General features: G+C 46.2%; 2 protein-coding genes across 6 annotated transcripts in view; one reads left to right on the top strand and one right to left on the bottom strand.

The window, feature by feature from the left end:
- Positions 1 to 1,224: 1,224 nt before the first annotated feature.
- NUDT13 (nudix hydrolase 13) lies at positions 1,225 to 12,227 on the bottom strand. Of its 2 annotated transcripts, XM_074999508.1 has the most exons (9): positions 12,180 to 12,227; positions 10,567 to 10,674; positions 9,027 to 9,166; positions 7,979 to 8,086; positions 6,901 to 7,007; positions 5,157 to 5,282; positions 4,790 to 4,901; positions 2,463 to 2,617; positions 1,225 to 1,614 (listed from the first exon to the last, which is right to left on the bottom strand). In XM_074999508.1, exons 2-9 carry the CDS (start codon positions 10,641 to 10,643, stop codon positions 1,420 to 1,422), a joined length of 1,020 nt encoding a protein of 339 aa, XP_074855609.1. In that variant the 5' UTR covers positions 10,644 to 10,674; positions 12,180 to 12,227; the 3' UTR covers positions 1,225 to 1,419. The 2 variants fall into 2 exon arrangements, with proteins under 2 accessions (XP_074855609.1, XP_074855610.1); XM_074999509.1 differs by lacking the exon at positions 1,225 to 1,614 and having other exon boundaries at positions 2,493 to 2,709.
- Positions 12,228 to 14,674: 2,447 nt separating this feature from the next.
- The window catches only part of P4HA1 (prolyl 4-hydroxylase subunit alpha 1), a 61,245-nt gene continuing 58,122 nt past the window's right edge, over positions 14,675 to 17,797 (top strand). For all 4 annotated transcript variants that reach the window (XM_075000298.1, XM_075000297.1, XM_075000300.1 and 1 more), the window contains exon 1: positions 14,675 to 14,853. The gene's annotated coding sequence lies outside the window, so the exon portion shown is untranslated. The remainder of the gene's footprint in view (positions 14,854 to 17,797) is intronic.

Below are 17,797 nucleotides of genomic sequence, written 5' to 3'. Positions count from 1 at the left end.
AAGCAGACAAGGCTTCAGTGGAGCTCCCAGCGGGGTAATAACTTGCTATTCCATCAGTACAAAGGGCACAAGTATCTCACTAACCCCCCTGAACCTTGTGGATGATCTGTTTCTGAGCCCCAGAAATGTTCTGTAGCTAAGCAGTGCATGGAGTTAAGTGTGATGCCCCACGGACTGTGGCAGAAATGTGGTTCCTCAGGCCCTCAGTGATTCCTAGTTTTGACTTGTGGGCTCTTCTAGAACATCAAGCAAGTTAAAGGTTCAGGCAGGTTTTTGTCCTCTGCTGCTTCTCACCAAATCTTGCTCCCTGGGACACAAACCTGCAGAGGCAGTGTCCCCAGCACAGAGGAAAGGCCTCACGATACTTTTAACTGCTAAATCCCGTAAGAACAAAGGAAATCAGGGGGGTTATATGAAGATGAGCATAGTGGGAGACTCGATCGGACAGGGAAGCAATGGAAGGAAGGAACTTAGTGGGATTTGTACTTCCATTAGTCTCAGAATTTGTCAAAAAAAGAAAAATAGCAAGGGCAGCAGTAGGATCAACACTGACAGGTCATCAGTAGAATCCCAACTAGTCCTCCCATAAAGAGTGAGGTTCTACTGTGGGATCTCAGATGTCTAAGGGGGCAAAATAGAGAAAAACAAGCAGAATTCTGTATCCCAAGAGGGATGTAGGAAATACATGTAGTAGGGTTTGACCATTCCGCTATCTATTGTGCAGGCTTGTAGCTGGTCTGACAGCACAGCTTGTGGGCTGGGCTTTTGGGGATTAGTTATTTAGATTTATTGGAACTTGTGGTATTACATCTAACTGGCCATGTCTACACGAGCCAAAAACTTCAAAATGGCCATGCAAATGGCCATTTTGGAGTTTACTAATGAAGTGCTGAAATACATATTCAGTGCCTCATTAGCATGCGGGCGACCGCAGCACTTCGAAATTGATGCGGCTCACCGACGCAGCTCATCCAGACAGGGCTCCTTTTCAAAAGGACCCTGCCTACTTCGAAGTCCATTTATTCCTATGAGCAGATGGGAATAAGGGGACTTCGAAGTAGGCGGGGTCCTTTCGAAAAGGAGCCCCATCTGGAAGAGCTGCGCAGCAGCGAGCCGCGTCAATTTCGAAGTGCCGTGGCCGCCCGCATGCTAATGAGGCGCTGAATATGTATTTCAGTGCTTCATTAGTAAACTTCAAAATGGCCATTTGCATGGCAATTTTGAAGTTTTTGGCTAGTGTAGATGTACCCACTGATTGTTCTTTGCGTAGATGATGAGTTGGCAGCAAATTGGGTGTGTGCTTGTTGGCCTGCCTGAACATATGATGTTTTATGAGATATTCTGGCTGGATCCTCACTGTAAGTGAAAACCCATCCTCATTTGTTTCACCTGTTAAAATAAGGGTTTGCTAGAGTGTGCCTAAGCAGCTGTGGAAGCTTGCTGCTTAATCCACTCTTGAATCAGTTGGTGGGCTATAGCCCACTTGGGTGGCAGGCAAAGTAGGAAACTCCCATCCTCTTGTTTCAAAGGCTTAGGCCCCCGTTTGAGTGCTTCCACTATCTCCTCTAGGCTGAACCACCCGGCTGCTTCCAATTCCAGTTTGTTCATGCTGATCTGGGAAAAAAAATTCAATATATACAAAGGACTGTAAATGGCTATAAAACTAGCTATCTAGGACTTCATTATTCCTGTACCTACAGAACTTTATATTATGAAAGGCTAATTAATTCTGGGCTTCAGTGTGTTCTCTGAGTATCTGTGAGATAGACTTCTCCTCACCTTGCCAAGACTAGGAAGTGACGGGGAAGGAAGGCTAGAGTGGAGTTAAAGCAAGCCCCAGTTACCAGGAATTAAAAAACAAGCACAGTCCAGTTTATCCTGCAAGTGAAGATGTTCAGTGGCTTATGTGAAATGAATCAGTAGTATCTGGCTAACACCAGGTGGTCACATCATAATTGTTTCCAGGGAGGCAATCTCCGCAAAGAGGCTAAAGCTTCAATGGAAAAGGAGACTGAACTACACAGCTATGAAGCAGACTTGAGAAGGCGGGTGAGGGAAACTAGCAATGTATTGCCCATACATTGCCTGGTTAGTGGATGAACTTCACATCCCAGGAGTCTAACACCTTGCAGTAAAATGGAATTTGCTTTAAGATTTTTTAAAAAACTTACTTCCAAAACAGTGACAGCCTTCTTACTTTAAATATCTGTTATGAGACAATGCATTGGCCACATGTTGCCACCAAATTAAAAAACTGCCATCAGTAGAATCAATTGCTAGCTAATATTTTGTGGCTGTTTGGTTTCATCTGGTGTCCCAGTTAGCCAGTACACACGATTCCATTTCCATGCTTGCATTACTGGTGCTCATAGAAAGGGCAACCATATCTCCCAGTCCCAAATATGGTTTGAAATGAGAATTCAACATGCAAATAAAGTAATAACATCATAGCAACTGCTCACCTTTGTCTGTTGTGGCTGCACCAGGGCATGACACGCTATCATTAGGGAGCTTCTGGGAAAGGGCCAGTGCTGAGAAGCAGAATACCACAGAGACTCCACCTCCAATCCTACCTCTTCTGCCACCTCCCGTCGAACTGTATCCTCCAGAGTTTCACCTGGAGACACTCAAGTTAGTCATGGCAGGCCCCCCCGCCCATCAGGTAAGGTAACACTAGCAGAGTTTTCCAAGGATAGAGAAGTGTAAGTACTGCAGGAAAATGGGGGAAATTTTAGATTTAACTTTCCAAGTAGTATCAGCATCTATAAGATGAGTCATTCTGAGAGCGCTTGGGCATCAGGTCACACTTCCAAATCCATCAACTATCTTTAGTCCCCTTCAAATTTGCTTTTTGGTACCTTTCCCAGACACTGAAGACACTCAAGTAATAAGGTGGTGAGGGCCATTTTAGCATGTACCATAGACAGAAAGAATAAGCTACTCTGACCTTCCATTTTTGAAGCCACTTTCTCAATCACCAGAAGCACTACACTCTGGCCGTGTCTACACTAGCCCCAAACTTCGAAATGGCCACGCAAATGGCCATTTCGAAGTTTACTAATGTAGCGCTGAAATGCATATTCAGCGCTTCATTAGCATGCGGGTGGCCACGGCGCTTCGAAATTGATGCAGCTTGCCACCACGCGGCTCATCCCGACAGGGCTCCTTTTCGAAAGGACCCCGCCTACTTCAAAGTCCCCTTATTCCCATCTGTTCATGGCATCAATTTCGAAGCGCCGCGGCCACCCGCATGCTAATGAAGCGCTGAATATGCATTTCAGCGCTTCATTAGTAAACTTCGAAATGGCCATTTGCGTGGCCATTTCGAAGTTTGGGGCTAGTGTAGACGTAGCCTATAAAGGCCATCTAAATCTTTAGCCACCTTTTAAATAGCAGTTTTACCTTTGTGTAATTCTAACTGTTGCTTGTGCTCCCCGAAGATAACTTGTTTTCCATATGTAAGTGTAAGTTATTCTGTACAAAGAAATGCTACTATAATTCCTTTAGTTTCTGCTGTGAATCTCACGAGATTACCCCTTTTAGAGCTCCTTTCCAGCAGCCAGACATGAACCCCCCATTTGGCCTTTTCTTCTTCTCCCCCCGCACTGGGAGAGACAGAGAGAGAAATAAGCAGGGGAGACAGGCAGCCTTTGATGTCCTGGGAACGCAGGTGTGCTGTCTCGCCCAGCCTCTCTACTATACACAAAAACCAGACAGTGAATGGGCTAGCTAATGGCCGCCCTTCTGGCTGATCTCAGTAATTGACACGCCTTGATCACTTCCCCAGGAAGAACGGGGAACCCCGCCCATCACCTCCAAAGGTGCCCAATTGTCCACAGTTCACAGGTGCGAATTAAGCCTTACACCTTCCCTTGGAAACATGGGGTTCAAAACATTCCTCCCAATTGGCCACTTGAGACCAGGAAGAAGCATACATGAGAAAAGCTGTATAAAGGGGCTTGGCAGACCACCCCCGCTTTGAGTTTCAATCACCTACACCTGCTGGTCAGGTCTGGAATTAACTCCCGAGACTGGGGACGCCTGGTTCGTATCTACTTCTTCCCAAGCGATTGAGAGAAAGATTCTGGGTCACACTGGATCTAGGAGGCAGGGGTAAGAATTACACCTGTGTTACACTTCTTTCCTATAGGAATTGAGGGAAAGACTCTGGTTCCACCAGGTCTAAGAGGCAGGGGTGAAAATCACACCTGCAACTTGCCTTTCTTGTGTACACATTAATTGTATTAGTTTAAGCTAGCTAGTTTGTCTAAAACTTTTCTAAAGTTAAATTGTGTTGTTTTCCCCTTTAAGAAACTGCGAGTACTAACTTGTACTTTAATCATTTGTCTTAGTTAAATTGTTTCTATCTTTGTATAAATAAAAAGTAACTGTTAAAGCCTCTCTAAGTGTAATTTTCCTCTTGCTGCTGTACCCGAACTAAACACAAACCAAAGAACCCAGCCTGCCCTGGCTGCTTAGCGTAGCTGCTGGTGTGGCATCACCCCCCTTTGCCCCACCAGACCTTTAGCTGGCACCTGGGCATCGGCTTACATTTCCCACTTCAGATAAACAGCAATTTCACAGCAGCAGGATGAGCAATATCCATCCATGGTAATATCCATCCCTTTTCCTAGAACAAGAATTCTGGATATAAGCTCCACTGATATGGGAGCTGCAGGTCTCTGGCTGGTTCCAAGACTCAAGTTTCCCACCATGCAGTGCACAATCTTGTTATCAAATACAGTGCTGTGCATATGAGTGCAAACCACCAAGTCAGACATTTCCTTACCCACATCACAGAAGCCCGCCAGAGCACTGTACAACCCCTTTGGGAATGCTGCCTGACGGGCAAGAAGGCACCGGCTCCCATCAGAGACCAAAGTGATAACCACTGGGGACATCTAGACAGCAAAGCAACAACCAGAGTTCAGACAAACTGACTGGTACATGAAACCAAGGGTAACATGAGAATACAAACTATTGCTCCATGTAGATGATTTCAGGGAACGTTGGACAAAAAAATAAAGAAAAAGTTCACAACTAAATAAGAAGCTCTTGCTCTTCAGTTTCACAAAATTCCCTCCTATTAAGTCCAACAGTTTTGGCTAGTCACCACTGTGATCATGTGTCAGTTGTCCCACCATTCAGATGCTGACCTGTGGGTAATAAATTATTCCACTGGCACAGCCAACACGCTTGCTCCCTGCTAGGTTCTTCTGGGTAGGCTGTCCAGTTTTGCTACAGTACTGATGAGTGTCATGCCAGCGAAGAAGGGCCTGAGCCTATAAACATCAAAACAACAACACAGTCAGTTAACATCAGAACATAGGATGCCTCCCTCAGCGATACTTTGCCATCCCTTTCCTATCATGCATGATCCTTGTGGATTAAATCACACTTCATCAGGTCAGGTAGCCCTGCAAGAGCGCATGAAATTAAGGAGCTGCCTTGACAAGTGGCTGTAACTACACCATATTTCAAGCTACTCATTTTGAGTCTAAACTACAGTCCTTTACAGCATGTCTAGAAGAAGAGGTTGCTGTGTGTGAGATTGAATAGGAGCACTAACTGGAACTGAACTGTGCCTAAAACCCTAGAACAGATCCTTTTCCTGCCATACAGTAGATGCACCACAATGAAGGAGTGCTGCAGAAAGGGACTTAGGGATCATAATGGACAACAAGCTAAATATGAGTCAACACTGTAATGCTGTGGCCAGAAAAGTTAACATGATGCTGGGATGTTTTAAAAGAAGCGTTGTGAGCAAGACATGAGAAGTCATTCTTCAGCTCTACTTGGCGCTCATTGGGTCTCAGTAGGAGTATTGTGCCCAGTTCTGGGTACCACATTTCAAGAAAGATGTGGAGAAATTGGAAAAGGTCCAGAGAAGAGCAACAACAATGATTAAAGTCCTAAAGAACATGAGCTATGAGGAAAGACTGAAAGAACTGGGTTTGTTTAGTTTAGAAAAAAGAAGATTTAGTGGGGACATGATAGAAGTTTTCAAGTACCTCAAAGAGGGCTACAAGGAGGAGGGAGAAAAATTGTTCTCTTTGGCCTCTGAGGATACGGCAAGGAGCAATGGGTTTAAACTGCAGCAAGGGAGGTTTAGATTAGACATTAGGAAAAACTTCTTAACTGCTGACACTGGAATAAGTTACCTAGGGAGGTTGTGAAATCTGCACTGCTGGAAATATTTAAGAGCAGGTTAAATAGACACCTATCGGGGATGATCGAGACGGTGGGTGTTCCTACCAAGAGGGCAGGGAACTGGACTCGACGACCTCTTGAGGTCCCTTCCAGTTCTAGTGTCCTATGATTCTATGAATGCTTTCAGAAAGGCTGAGCTATTTCTATGTATGGGCTGATGGAGCTCATGTCAGCACACATGCCTTTTGACAGAGCTTCCAGAAATAAATTAGAATATCTGCAGACTCAAGGAGGAGTAGTTTTAAAAGGAGACTCTCACAGTGGGAATGCTGCTTTATCCTCTTTAAATCCCTTCCTTACATTAATTACATACAGAAAACTGCCATCTGATAGCAGTGAAGCAGGGGGCAAGTGGCAATTATTGTGCCTATTGCTACTGAATGGTTTGTAGCATTTACAAACTGGGCAGAGAGCTAGTCCATGTTAAATCAACTTATTTTACTGTTATTCTGTCCTCTTTCCCCAGCTGCTCACTTCAGTTTCACCCACCCGTTACAGCCTATCTTTCAGACAGTTATTTAGTATGTGTTTGTACAGTTCCTGGCACGGTGTCCTACAAAGTGGTGAAGTCCTTAGGTACTGCCACAAAATATATTTAAAATAAAAAAAAAAACAAAAAACAATTATTGCAAGTGGGAGAGCTGGTGCAAGCAATCACAATTTCTATACATGAAATATCTCATATCATACCGAGGACAACAAGGATGCATCTTTCCCATCTAGTTGAAAGAAAGCCTTCCATAACTCAGTAAATGACCCCTTCAGTTCAGATTCAATGACAGATTTCTCCAAGGATCCTGGAATTGAATAAATCTGTGGGATTCAGAAAACTCAGTTATCTCCCCCCCGCACCCTTCCTTGTGCCCATTAAGTGCATAGTTTCTGAACATTCCATAGAGGTGCTGGTGATGGAGTCAGGTTAGTAGGTAATAACACTACATCAGCAATAATAGAGTCCTCAAAAGAGGTGACCTACAAATATAACAACCTTACTAAAAGCAAAAAGTAATATCATTATATATGAATTCCCTAGAGTGGCTCCAGTGAAGTCACTGGACTTCTCATCAAGGATGAGACAGGACTTCCTACAGAGGCAACTTCTCGTGCAACAAGGGTTAAATGTGCTGCCTAGATGGCATCTCCATCAGTGTGCAGGGCTTCCCTGACTTGCAGATTTAACAAACAAACCAGCAGTCATGTAGCACTTTCAAGACTAACAAAATGATTTATTAGGGCCGTGTCTACACTAGCCAAAAACTTCGAAATGGCCATGCAAATGGCCATTTCGAAGTTTACTAACGAAGCGCTGAAATACCTATTCAGTGCCTCATTAGCATGCGGGTGGCCGCGGCACTTCGAAATTGACGCGGCTCGCCGCCACGCAGCTCGTCTAGACGGGGCTCCTTTTCGAAAGGACCCCGCCTGCTTCGAAGTCCCCTTATTCCTATGAGCAGATGGGAATAAGGGGACTTCGAAGTAGGCGGGGTCCTTTCGAAAAGGAGCCCCTTCTGGACGAGCCGCGTGGCGGTGAGTCGTGTCAATTTCGAAGTGCCGCGGCCGCCCGCATGCTAATGAGGCACTGAATACGTATTTCAGCGCTTCATTAGTAAACTTCAAAATGGCCATTTGCATGGCCATTTCGAAGTTTTTGGCTAGTGTAGACATAGCCTAGGTGATTTAATTTATTGTAATTTAATTAGGTGATTGCAGATTTAAGTGAACAAATATAGCAGCCAACAGGTAAGATATATGGAGGCATAACACTAACCTAGATCCAAGGCAAAGTATGCCAGGCAATCATCTGAACAGCCGATCAGCACCGAATCTTCTATCATCTGTTCACTGTGTTTGAGCTTCCTCAGCATGTGTTTCATTTCTAACAACAGAGGAAAGGGGAGAGGAAGGCTGTGATAAACTTACACTAAAACAAAACAATAACAACAGATTAACATTTAAGGCTCCTACACTCCAACCCAGTGGAACTAGGCCACATCACAGAAGGGATTTCCTAAGAGCTGTGGAAAAGACATGAGCCTGGGCAAACACCTTGAAACAGCTGATTCACAGTGCTGTTAACAATCCCCTGAAATGGGGAAAGGGGTATCTCATTCTTCCTTCCATCAAAGAGTAAAACCCCAAAATAAACTCACATGTGGGTGAGGGAGAAAATAGGTTTGCAGTGGTTCTACAATGAAGAGAGACGTGGAAATTGAAAATCAAATTATCCACCAGCTTTGAGACCATGACCAAGTAGAACAAGAAAAGCTTACAGTCTAGTGTTGCAGGACCTGCCATGTGTCTCTCCCCTATAATTATTTATGACTCAGAAAGTACTGAATGTCTTTCCATCAAAGAGACTCTCCCAGACTATACCAAACACCCTCCAGCTTCCTTCCCAAATGTATATCTCTATTACAATCCATTATCTTAACAGGAAATGTCCACCCCTATTTAAAACTAATTAAACTCTTGTCTCTAAATAATTATTAATGAATGGATTAGATCTGCATACATACCGTACATACTTACAAAGAATTAGTTCATGTCTTTGTGCCAGGGCTTTGGATGGTAATCCTAAACATAGTCATTTGGTGTTAATAAATAATACCTTGAACATAAAGTGCTGAACACACTCCCATTTGCCTTCATAAATTTCTGATTCTTCATTATGATCAGTCTGATAGAAAGATACAAAGGTCTGGGATCTTAACAACAGATATAGTATTAATGAAAATCTGGCTCGTGGGAAAAAACTTCGATATCATCATTTTGGTCGGTTAATCTATAACGATGTTTATGGTTGACCATCAACTTACCTGCTACACCTATCTGTGGTGCCAAGTACTTGCTCCCAACTTTCTGAAGGAATGGAGAGAGATTGTGAAACAGGTAAAATGTTCCTGAGTTCTGGGCTTGCCGACAAATGGCATCATCTTCCTTTAGCTCAAACAAGTATCTGCAGTTGGGCAAGAGTCGGGAAGATCATTACAAGACCCCGTCTAGATCACAGAATGGGACGCTCATTTTGAACAGGGAAATGGAACAGAATAAATGGTATGTTAGCTTTCATATTACAAATATTTTTGATGCTTTGCAGAGCAAGGTGCTAGTTGGTGGGTGGTGACTCTGTAGGCAAAGACAAACCAATTGTGCACTCACCAACACCTTCTAAGCAGCCTTGAATATTATACTAACACACTATAACCCATTCCCAGAATTTATGGTCTCTCTTTTAAATACACAATCATTTATGTGCAGAAACAGAATAGATGTCTTACTACTTCACAAGGGTTCTCAGAACCTCGATCCTGCTCCTCACTTGTATTGTATTTCCCCACTTTTGATGGCTCTAAGTGATGTTTGCCTGTCTTTTACAAACAGAGAAGATTGGATTCTCTTTAAATCAGTCAACACAGCTTCTAATTTGGATGACTGGATCACAGAGCAGTATGAAACTTTCCGTGCCCTGCTGATTCAGGTGGTAAAGATGAAGCTCAAATCTCGAAAATAGACACTCTATGTTGGACTGCAACTACACTAGGGAAATGAATTGTAGTTGATAATGGGTAACAGAAATTGTGTCTCCCCGTCCCCTCGCCAAACTGTTTAAAGTGGTGCTGAAAAGTGTTGTTGAGCTGGAAGAGACATTGTTGATCAAGTTTAGTGTTCCATTTCAGACTATTTGAGAAGCTTCACCACTAGCATGCTTTAGGTATTGACTTAGCTTAACTGACTTCAGCAGTTTTCAATACTACTGGAAGGGACTTAGGACTTTTGACACCTGGGCCGTGTCTACACTAGCCCCAAACTTCGAAATGGCCACGCAAATGGCCATTTCAAAGTTTACTAATGAAGCGCTGACATGTATATTCAGCTCTTCATTAGCATGTGGGCGGCCGCGGCACTTCGAAATTGATGCGCCTCGCGTCTCGTCCCGACGGGGCTCCTTTTCGAAAGGACCCCGCCTACTTCAAAGTCCCCTTCTTCCCATGAGCTGATAGGAATAAGGGGACTTTGAAGTAGGCGGGGTCCTTTCGAAAAGGAGCCCCGTCGGGACGAGACGTGCGGTGGCGAGGCGTGTCAATTTCGATGTGCCGTGGCCGCCTGCATGCTAATGAAGTGCTGAATATGCATTTCAGCGCTTCATTAGTAAACTTCGAAATGGCCATTTGCGTGGCCATTTCGAAGTTTGGGGCTAGTGTAGACGTAGCTCTGTTGTGTAAAGAGAGCTGTGCAATGCACTGTATTATCAGTGGACTTTAAGATTAGCCCCAGATGCAGCATTTTAGCAAGGACACATATGGAACATTGGCTGCATGAACATCACTTCTCACGCTAACACTGTTAAGAACTTACCGCATTTTTCTAACATAGGTGGAGTGTAACCTGCAGCACAGAGAGAGGGCTCTTCTGTATGCACCATGATAAATCATAGCTATTGCCAGAACCTGAGAGAAACTGCCTCTGACCAAAACAAAAGCACAATATGAAATGTAATGAATCTCTACAAATGGGCTGTATTTAAAAAGGTGCAATAGCCCACTGTACAAAAGAAATACACATCTCTTCTACAGAGAGCATAGGATGCTGAGGACACACTCACTAAAATATTGTACAGTTGAGCTTTAGGCTTCGTCCACTCCCCGGGAGCCTCATTATTCTAACTCAGTTTGATACACTTTTCAGAGACAGTTCCAAGATAGCTGACCTATTATACATTTGAGAGAGTTTGTCTGTCTGTCCATCTGTCTGGTCACAAACTCCTCCTAAACGGTAAGAGCTAGGACCACCAAACTGGGTATGCAGCTTCTATTTGTCATAACTTAAAGCAAGGTTGGGGCTTGGTTGTGCCAGAACAATGGGATATGCCTGGAATGTAACTGTTTTTCATAAGATGGAAAGGGAAGGGGCTGCTAGTAGGGAGGGTTATACTGTAGAATGACCACAGGGGCAGCAACAGGCCAGCGATAAGGACAGCTATAACCCCATTTGAGCAGCAGATAGTAGGAGTGGGGCAGCACCAGCCGTGGGCTGGTCTGTGTGTGGGGATGTGCAGGAGCCATGAGGTCTGTGCTTTTCAGGTGGCAGATTCTGAGGGTGGTCAGAGTGGGAGCCACGCTGGTGGGATGGCAGTTCCCACTGCCCCAGCCAGCTCTGGGGAGCTGCCACCCGTTAGCACAGCCACCTCAGCAGACAGTCCCAGGAAGCAGCCACCTGGCTAATGTAGTCCCCACCATGGACAGTTCTGGCGAGCTGCCACCTGACAACTGCGGTCTTCACCATGGACAGCCCCTGGTGCCCAGGATCTGCTGCTCAGGCAGTGAAGTGTCTACTGCAGCCAGTCCTGGGAGCCACCACCCCACCAATGTGGGCCCCACCCTCGGAATCTGCCACCTGAGAAGCACAGACCCCATGGGTTGCTGCACTCCTCCACATCAACCCAATGCCCGGAACCCCCCACTCCATATCCCTAGCCCTGATTCCCGCAACCCCCACACACTCCCAGCCCCCTATTCTGAGTTCCTCCTCACCCCCCAAGCCTAACTCCTGCGCCAGCAAAACCTTCTGACTCCTGTCCCTACCCTCTCCTTAAGGGCCCAAGTCATGCTGGGTAAATCTGCTAGTTTTATATATACATGTATACATACATACATACATATATATATATAGTAAAAAAAGATTAAATGGTGCTGTCCTACTTGTATGTCTCTGTGATTAAGGATAATAGTAAATTTCAGATGATGCCTCCAAAAACCTGTATTCCCTTGTCTGGCAACATCCATAGTCCTTAATTCCCTGCAGCCACAAGAAGCGTGGTTTGTATTTGTCAATAATGAATTCAGGAATTGAGAAGTTCTGAAGGCTCATGTTCATTCAGATCTACCACATTAGCAATCCTGGCTGTTTTATGCCCATCATTGGGAAGGTGGATGTTAATCAATGAAAGTGCCCATATTTCTGGTACTTACTGTAGTCAGTGCAGAAGGACTGCTACCTCTGACAGCAGGAAGTGTTTTGTAAAAGCCACTCACTGACACAGAGGATGTTAAAGGAAATGCAGCTTGTCTATTAACCTGGTCTACATTTTTCAGCCCGCCTTTCCCCACAGAGACTTCTGGGAAGTGTAGTTTTATATAGATAGCTTCAGAATCCTCTCTGCGGTGCCTGGGTTTGACAGTTCACTGTACATTTGCCTCTCTTTTCCTTAACTCTTTGCATCAGTGGTGCTCTCTTGTTATGAATTCTTGACTTTCTACTATCATTTCATTAAATCAGACAGCCAATGCACTCGATTTCCCCAAAATAAAGTTGCAGCAGCAATACTAGTCCTGTGTTTTGATTATTATAAAGCCCAATAGTAATTTTTGCAAGTTTCCTTTTTCTTTATGTCTGAAATGTTAGAAAATTAGTTAAAGAAGTAAGGCTAAGGATTGGAATTCTCACTATGCCCTTACTAAAGACAAATGTGCAAATAGTATACACGTGGTTGCAGGGCATCACCATCGTGCTGGACACTGGACAAGCTATTGTGGTCTCCAAGTTTGTTCTTATATGGCTATCTGAAAGCATTTGCAACAAATGGCTCATATTAGTATACAGCATGAGCACTCCAATTATTTTCTCAGGCTTACAATCTTGCATGTAAACGATTAGCAACTTATAATTATTCTTTGCTTTTGCTTGCCTCCCATGCCCGTATATTTATAAGGCTCTAGGACTATCGCCTCCAATGGATTTGTCAAAATTCTGCCTGTATCAAATATTTAATTATTCCCAGTGAATACTTCCCAACAAGTGGTGGCCAAAAGTGTCTCAGAAATTGTTTTTTAAATATTAAGAAGCATTATAGTTTTGCATGAAAGTTTTTATCTTTACCTAAAGTGTCTGCTTTTGTCAAAATAATTTTTTGGTTTTCTGATTGACACACAAACTCTATCCCATTCTATTTGTAGTGACCTCATGGCTGCTGGGAAATGCAGCCAGGGGCAGGACTCTGAAAACTCATCAATGGTTGTAGGAATACTCATGCAACATGGTCCTCTCTCATAGTTAATGTTACATTAAACTCATTACCTTAGATATAAGGAACTTCTGGCTATATGAGCCAGAGCACACCTTTCCATGGCAGGAAGGTAGGTATCATCATCATCATCAATAACCATGGGCTGAGCGCCCATTGGTGTCTGATGCCTCTCTCACTATTCCTTTCCATCATTCCCTGTCCATTGCAGAGTGGCTCAGGTTCTGTAGACTAGCTCTGCACCAATCTACTATATCAGCTATCCATTCTCTGTGGGGCCTGCCTCTCCTATTCGAACCATCCAGGATGCCGAATACCAGAGTCTTGAGTTTTCATTCCTCGTTCATTCTGCAAATATGCCCAAATAGTTGTAGCTTCCATTTCATAACCTTCTGCAGCAGGTTCTCTTTCAGCTGTATCTTTCTATATAATTCCTCATTGGTGACCTTCTGCTTCCATCCTATTTTCAGAATCTTTCTATAACAACTCCTTTCGAATGCCAATATTCTTCTTTTTGAATCTTTCGTTATCACCCATGTCTCACAGCTGTACAACATGCTCCTGAATACACACGTTTTCAAGATGCTCAGCTTCTTTCCTAAACTAATCCCTTTTGCTGATCTTATCCATTGAAGGTAGGTGTCTCCCCATGCTTAATTTGTGGCAGTTCATAGCCCTAGCACTACGAATCCTATGCATAAGAAGCAAGGGGAGGCCAGGCCCTTCCCAAAACAGCCAGCAAATGCTACCTAGTTTGCCTCTTGGTGGAGACATGCCATCACTGCCTGAAGTGGAGTGGTCCAACATTGCCCACAGCCTAGTCTTCTCTGTGCTTTACTACTATGCTCTAGTCTTTGCCCCTGCCCCCGCTTGCTCGTTGTTTCTGGAGGTGGGTATGTGGGGAGTTTTTGGGGAAAAGGGAACGTGGGGGAGGGGTCTATGTACAGGCACCAGTGACACCCCTATTTTCAGGGTACTCTCCTATGCAGTAGCTGTGCCTGGCACCTGAGGGCTTGCGGCGAAAGTAAAAAACCTGTCACCCCAGCAAGTAGGGGGGCTTCTGCCTACTCGCTGCGAGCAACCGGCCTCAGTTTCTCGTGAGCCTGGGCCCAGAGAAAAATCACCATTTTTCTCTGCCCGGGGCCGGGTGGGGCTCACACGACGCTCCGCACGGCAGAGACGGGGCAAAGGACTGAGCTCGGCCCCCGGGCAACAGACACGGCTGGGGTTCCCCGAGGGGCACTGGGCGCCAGGGCAGAGCGGGCGGGAGGCCGGCCGCGGTCGGGCCTACGTGGTGTAAAAAGGAGGCGGCAGGCGCAGGCTGCCTACCCCACAGCCACACTGCCCGCCGATGCACCGCCCCTCTGTGCGCGCCGAGCCCCGCCCACATAGTTCGCAGAGACCGACTGGCCCACAGGCTGCTGCGCCTGCGCAGGACGGCGCTGTGCTCGAGCTCACGTAGACGCAGCGTGGCCAGCAGCTGTGGCTGTTCCCTTTGCAGCCGCAGGCGGAGCGAAACGGTCCTGCCGTTATAAACTGCCAAGGGGCCCCACGCGCCAGGTCTAACCGCGTCTCTCCGCGGCGCGTCTCAGCAGCGGTAGCCCTCGGCTTCCTTCTCTCAGGTGAGGCGCCGAGCAGCTGCCCCGCCCTCGCCGTGACGGGAGCCGCGGGGGTCCCGCCCCCCCCGGAGGCCTTTGGGGGTCCCGTTCTTGCGGGGCGGGGTCTGCTCTGGGGGGCGCGGATGGGAGTCAAGCGTTAGCGGCGGGGAGTACTCGTGCGAGCTGCGCGCTCTCGGGCTGGCCGGAGGGTCCGGTCCGGGCTCGGCCGCCGGGCGCGAGCAGCGGGTGCCCAGGCAGCTGGGGTCCTCGCCCGCGTCAGGAGCTCGGTCCGCCCGCTCGTCCAGAATCTGTCCGCCCCGGCAGCGTCTTTGCTGGAGTCTGTCGTGCATATTGGCCGGGCCGAACACGTGCCCGCCGCTTCTGCAAGCGGGTCAGAGCCGTTCTCCAGTGCAGTGCAGTTACGGAATGGCTCCTGCGTCGGGGCTCTTGGCGTGTGCCCATTGCCGTGGGATCAGGCTGCCTGCGAGACTTATTATGATAAATCCCATTGAAACTTACTGAAACCGCAAACACCGAAACCTGCGGCTACACCACTAGGTTTTCCTTGTAACTCTTTGAGTTCCCCAGTCTTTAGCAGACGGAATTGCGTGGGGCGGTTCAAAGCGGGCTTCTGATTAGACTTGTAGCGTTAAGCTTTTGGGTTAACTCATTTCTGCAACAGCTGTGTGGAATATGATTTCATGCTGAGTGCTGTAGGGATCCCCTTGAAGAGACATGGTGTCGGGGGGGCGGAATACGAGAATCGGTGTTTGGCACAAGTGAGGGTTACATGCGATGCAAAGTTTTAAAGAGCTGTAGCTCTTTTTTCGATTCCTCCTAGAAGTTTGGAGAGAGGAAATCTTGGTTACGTGAGTGGGGGAGGGTCTGATACGTGGCAGCAGCGTTCTTTCACTAAACTTTTTGCTTGCTTTATAAACGTCTGGAAAGAAGCTGCTTTTTCCCTACTTAGAGTTCCTGTTACATAATGTGAATAAGAAGGCTGTCATTTAATCGAAAATATCCAGATGTGAAAAATCACGACATTGCATAAATCCCATTACTTTTACTTTTTGGCTATTAGTAATGGTTTTTCAGAGAGAGAAAGTATTCCAATCTACTTGTGATTATGCTGAACTGCTAGTCTAAGCAGTTATTTGGAGATATTTACAGTTGCATTGCCCTCTTTTATGAGACTAAACAGAATTTTAAATCAGTGTTGGAGGAGCAAAAGTATGTTCAATGGGCATAATTTAGGTACATAGGGTGTTAAGTAAAATAGAAATGAGGTTTTTAAATGTAATTAAATTGTACAGATCCAATTCCTTTATTCCCAATTAAGTATCATCTACAAGCTTTATGTTTTTGCATCTTGTGGCAAGCAGTTTCATTGCTTGGCTACATGGTAGCTTATTTTCATGTAAGCGTTCTGAAAAAGATTACTTTTCATTCTAACTTTTTTGAAAGCTGTACTTTTTTGATCGATCTTGGACAATAGATAGGGAGGAACTTTTTTCAGCTTAAGGTCATGGCTGTACTGTAAACCTAGCCCAGGTACCTTAGTGGGATAATGTTTTTCCCTCTTAGCTCCATGCCTACATTTACAGCCTTAAGTACGCCTAAAAATATGGGTACTTTGGGGATGTGTGAAATCAAACGACCAGGGCTCAACAGTCAATCTTTGTACTTCTAATTGCAAGAAGTAAGGGCAGTTGACAGGAGAGCGTTTTGTGTGTTTTAAGGCTATAGAATGACACTATTTGAATTATTTTAGTGGGTTTTTATACATTTATTTGTTGTTAAATATGTCTAACAGGTATGTTCACAAATTCCCCTCCCAGGAGCAGAGAGAAACACTAGGACAGTGACTGCCAACCTTTTTCAGCAAGATCCACTTTTAGAATTTAAGGGAAATCCAGGATATGCTCTACCCACTGGCCACCTTCACTGGCTTTCATCTGACTGACCCAAGAGGTTGGGACACAGGAGGCGGTGTGAAGTGCGGACTCTGGGAGGTGTGGGCACAGAAGGGGGCTCTGGACTGGGTCAGAATGTTGGGTTACAGGAGTGAACAGCAAGCACTGGGAGGGAGTTTGCCCTAGCCTGGAGCCCTCTGCTGCAGACTTGCTCCTCCACAGCCCTCAACTCGTCCTGTGGTCTGGGTACAGGAGGAAGCTCCCCACTGGGACAGTGTGTTGGGCACAGGAGGCAGTTGGGACTGTAAGCTCTGGGAGGGACTTTGGGTACCAGCTCAGGGTTTGCAAAGGGGATAGAGGTGCACATCGCAACCAGCTCCATGCTACTTCTGGAAGTGTCAGGGTGGGGGGCAGCCCTTAGGAGGAGGAGGTGGTGGTGTTGATGGGGGCGGGGGGGAAATGGATTCTCCATGTGTTGAACTGGAGCCCAGTGCCTGCAAGTGCCATCAGCATTGGCAGACTCCCAGCCAGTGAAAGCTGCTTGGACTGCGCTGTGGGTGGAGGGAGCATGGAGCTGCCTTGTCCCCTCTTCTGTCAGGGACTGCAGAGGCTGCTTCCCAGAGCAGCATGGGGCCAGGCAGGCAGAGGCAGTCTACCTGAAAATTGTGATTGACTGGCAAAGGTTCCAGGATCTACCAGTCAATTGGGATTTGAGGGGTTGATGACCACTTCTCTAGGAGAAGAACACCCTTGCTGAGCCCAGCTGCAGCCACCCCTTCCCATCCAGATGCTCTCAGCCCCTGCTCTGCACCCCCCCTCCCCCAACAGAAGCAGAGTCCTCCTCTTGGCCCAAACACTCACTATTATCTTCCTAGATCCCAGGGGTCCAGAGAGAAGCAGGCTGATACTGATGCCAGACTTTGACAGTTTCCTGTACGCTCTTGCCTCCCTCAGGGCATGCTGGGAGCAGCTGCCAGGAACCCTCCAGCACCTTACTCTTCTCCATAGTGTTCTCTGTTTGTAACCTGGGCTCTCCCAGGTAGAGCAGGACCTAA

The sequence above is a fragment of the Carettochelys insculpta genome, chromosome 7 (assembly GCF_033958435.1).
Source record: "Carettochelys insculpta isolate YL-2023 chromosome 7, ASM3395843v1, whole genome shotgun sequence".
NCBI lineage: Eukaryota > Metazoa > Chordata > Testudines > Carettochelyidae > Carettochelys > Carettochelys insculpta.
The sequence above is the reverse complement of the archived record's forward strand: the minus strand, read 5'-3'. Positions and strand labels throughout refer to the sequence as shown.